The sequence below is a fragment of the Teleopsis dalmanni genome, chromosome 2, assembly GCF_002237135.1.
Source record: "Teleopsis dalmanni isolate 2A chromosome 2, ASM223713v2, whole genome shotgun sequence".
NCBI classification, from domain to species: domain Eukaryota; kingdom Metazoa; phylum Arthropoda; class Insecta; order Diptera; family Diopsidae; genus Teleopsis; species Teleopsis dalmanni.
Window position 1 is genome coordinate 175,825,489 of NC_051847.1, and position 4,230 is coordinate 175,829,718.

The 4,230-nt window shown below is 29.4% G+C and overlaps 1 protein-coding gene across 1 annotated transcript; it reads right to left on the reverse strand.

Moving 5' to 3' along the window:
• Positions 1-1,520: 1,520 nt before the first annotated feature.
• On the reverse strand, positions 1,521-3,303 carry LOC119681862 (oxidoreductase-like domain-containing protein 1). The gene is made up of 2 exons (XM_038095157.1): positions 3,177-3,303; positions 1,521-1,834 (listed from the first exon to the last, which is right to left on the reverse strand). Exons 1-2 carry the CDS (start codon positions 3,288-3,290, stop codon positions 1,610-1,612), a joined length of 339 nt encoding a protein of 112 aa, XP_037951085.1. The 5' UTR covers positions 3,291-3,303; the 3' UTR covers positions 1,521-1,609.
• Positions 3,304-4,230: the final 927 nt, after the last annotated feature.

Consider the following 4,230-nt stretch of genomic DNA (forward strand, 5'->3'; position numbering starts at 1 on the left):
TTGCTATAATGTTGTGTTTTTCTTTTTTTTATTTATTTATAGTGTATTTCCTTTTTTGGAATTTACTATTTTTTATTATTTCTATATAACAATCGGTTATATAGACAGGTCCTGTGAGACCTGTATGTACAGGATTTTATTTTATTAGAAATTATATCAATTTTCAAATTAAAAACTACATTTAATTTATGTTATGACAAGAAATCTATTTTCCATAAAAAAGTTGTTCAGATACTATAAAATATAGTAGTGAAATTTAATAATTTGCAATGATTAAGTTGATTTATATAGCTGTTGTTTATGCGTTAGGGCTAATTAATAATACAGCAGTTACGATCAATAGAACAATTGATACAATTGATAGATTCGTGTGTTAATATAAGGAATCACGTTATATGTATTATATATACAATTACAATTCAAAAATTACAAACAGATAAAGAAACCAATAAAGGTTTCCGAAACAGCTGGTATAGTCTCAGTCAGTTCAAGCATTTACATGATTAAAAATAACTTTTAACACATGTCCAAGAAGAGAGAGAAATATCACGTATTTTTTTTATTAAGATTTAAGAGAAAACTCTATAAAAATCAAGAATTATAACTTTTAAAACCCACATTACTTTAGAACATTGTTTCCTAAATGAGTTCTTTACAGCATTACTCATTTCCCCCTAAATCCCTTTCTCTCTACGCATTACTCATAAGCAAGTATAAAATATTTAATATTCTTCCACCGAACTATTCTTTCATTTCTTTTATATATATACAAATTTTGACCACATTTTAGTCTCAAAAGTGGAGTCTCTTCTTTAATCTCCTAAATGTCACTACAAAGATCTGAGAGATAATAACATAATTGTCCATAATCTGGCAAACACCTTAATTAATCTTCTGCTCTTATCTCCAAATACTCACAACCACTGTCCTAATAACGAACGAAAATTTTCCTATTTGTAATTATAAAATTTGTGAAGAACCAGTCAAAACTCTACTCCAGTCAAAACTATTAAAAGGACCTACACATTAGAATAGTATTGATTCGTTATTATAGTATTGGAACGTCTTGAAAAAAGTTGCCATTGTTACGATGGAGCCTTCATTTCGATATTGTGACGATCCATAAGCAATTATTCGGCGTCAATACTTGATGCTTTTTCTTTTGGAAATTTACTAGATTTAGAAGAAGTTTAGTTGATACTCATTTCTGTTTTAAATCCGTTTACATAAGACGAATTACCTAAGGAATGATAATTCTTCTATTCTATTCTCTTCTATTTCATCTCTTTTTTAATGACATTAAATTCTGTTCTCTCCTCGCTTCCTCTTCAATATCTTCAAGACTTTCCTGAAACCATCGCAACAACATTATAAACTCGAGTTGGTGCATAGTATTAAACACTGCAATGTAGTATGTTTGATTCATAATCACATAGTCAAAAAAAAGTAGTACTTAAAATTAAAAATGAATGTTCAAATAGTATTTCAAATCATTTTTATTTAAAAATTAAAAATCTAAAATATATACACTAAAAATTTTAAACAAATATATAATTTATCACTATCATCATTGCAAGTTTAAGAACAGGTTGATTACAAGGGAATTAATCTAAGACTGTTTGGGAATCTCTGTTGCGTTAGGATTTTGCGTTTGTAGATTTCTGAGTTCAAGAGTCAAAAACATTTTTAAATTTGGATCTGTAATTTTGCTTAATACAATTTCCTTCACTTTTTCACTATTGCCATCTAATATTTTAGATATGGTTTGCGCGTACTCAATCCAAACACAATTAGCACAACCCGACATACAACAAGTAGTAGGCTCTGGTGGTAACTGAAAGAAAAAACATGTAATACATTATTTAAAAAAAAAGATAAAATAAACATATACATATGATATAGATAATGAAAATATCATAGATGATAATAATAATATGATACCGTAAAGAAAGGTCTTACTAATTGCGTTAGCTGGATCCAATCTGGATTAACTCTCGATCTGTAAAATTTTGTTGCCCAATATATATATTTTTAGAGTAATCTAACTTTTTTGTATTAGCGTTAGTAGGCATTTCTATTTTCTATACATATATATATCGAATCAAATCAAGTCAGAAAAAACAGCTGTTACTTCATGATAATCGTGCTACTCTAGCAAAGTATCGATAGTGTTAAAAATTAATCTCGAGTGTTATACATTTCGCTCGAGAATTACCAAACGAAAATAAAATTGCAGTAAAAGTGAATCTCGATTAATAAATTTACTCCAAATTTACCAATCGAAAAAAAAATTTAATGGTGTGCTTTATCACCTCGTTATCGTTATCACCAGTTGTAACGTACAACACGGTGTTCCCATCTCTACTAACAATTATCTAAAAGCAATTTAGGTTTGTTGCAAACAGAGTTTTTACTTTTTAGGTACTATCTTGGATAGACGCATTTTATCTCAACTGGTTGTTTGTTGTAATCTGCGTGTGTTAGAAAGTGAATGGGAATGGTTTAAGGTTGGGGGTAGGAAAAAAGGGAAAATGGTTGGATTGTTAATGGGTAGAATTTAAATTGAAATCAACCCGGATCCAGTCAGGAGAACCTGGCTACTTCTAGAGAATGTATCCAGGAACAACCCGCTTTAGGTTCCTGAGCCACTTGTCAATTTTGGCGATCAAGTACCGTTCAACACCTCCAAAGTGATTTCAGAGGGAGCTATGTGTCTATTTGATATTTGTCGTCTCCTAGGGGAGCGTTTTCTTCAGTTTGATGTAAATGCTTTTCTACGTATTGATTGTACATTTAGTCAGTGAAAATTCGCGCTGAACCAAAGGAACCCAGTGAAAAACGTAGGCTTTTTCTAATGTGGGTTGGAAGGGTCTTCATGTAGACAGTACAATGACAGTACAGTTATCGGTCATCATTTCGTTGAATTTTCTCCTTTCATTGAACTACATGGTTAATAAAAACAACAACAACAATCAATGCAAGTCAAGTGCTGGTGTTAAAACTATAATTTCCACATCGAACAGATGAGTTTTGAAAAGTTGTGCCACCAACTTTAAAATAAAGGATTTTAGATTTTATCACTATCAAATATATTAACCTAATGAACTGCTGATATGGATGTCTACCATGAATTATTGAATAAATGATTTAAAGAAGTAAATGCAGATTTTTAGTACTTTAATATTATCCGCTTTATCCATATAGATGCGTTTGAGATGCCTGGTAAAAGCCATGCCTTGTCTGACCATAATAATGGTATTGTATGATGGTCTACGCAAAGCAGGATGCATGTCTAAAATTAAAAAAAATATTATCAATTTAAATATTTTAATCAGGATGTGTTTTATTAGTAAGCAATTAAGTATTAAAATTCACATTAACCCTGAATAAAAAAAAATGTCACAGGTGTTTCTGTTATAAAAATATTACCATGAAAAAAAAAATAAAGTTTAATTGTAAATCTTACGGAAAAAGTTGTAGTTCCGGTAGAGAAGTAAAAAAAAATGTGGATATATTTTTTCTATTATATATAAATAATAATCTTACCAAAACACTTTGTTATATTTTTTTTTTTTTGTAAATCACAAAAAAGGTATCAAATTTAAAAGAAAAAAAAACTTTGGCAAGGGGAAGCGCACATATTGAAGGTGCGGAAAAAACTTCAGATTAAAATGTCTACTCAAGCGTTAAAGTCGGTGAATGTGGTTAGTCCGTTTACATTTTGTGGCGAAACAAGTTAGCCAAGTGCTTAGTACGAGCCTAAAAAATAGTGTAAAGCTTTACAAAGTTTAGAAAAAAAGGATTTAAAGAAATCATTAAGAAAAAGTTAACATTGTAATTGATCTTTAAGGAGGAAACCAAAAAAACGGCAGCCAGGATTTGTTGTAAAATTTACGAATACAAAAGGCAAGGAACGGATAACAAAAAATAGACATATCAAATTCCAAGTTTACTCGCAGTTTAGTCAGAACTTGATTTGTAGTTTAGGAGAAAATTGAAGTTGGAGTTAAAGGGTTAATAATTTTTTAACAATAACGATAACGATAACATTCATTGTAGGTATTGTTTTCATTATAGGAAAAGAAGTAAAAATAAAATATAATCCAATAAAATACAAAAAGAACTAATTAAATTAAATAAAGAAACAAGAAAAATAGCTATAGTTCTGAAACAAGTTTTTAGCACAATTATTAATATAAAGGAAAAGAAAAAGCCAATTACAATAGCTCC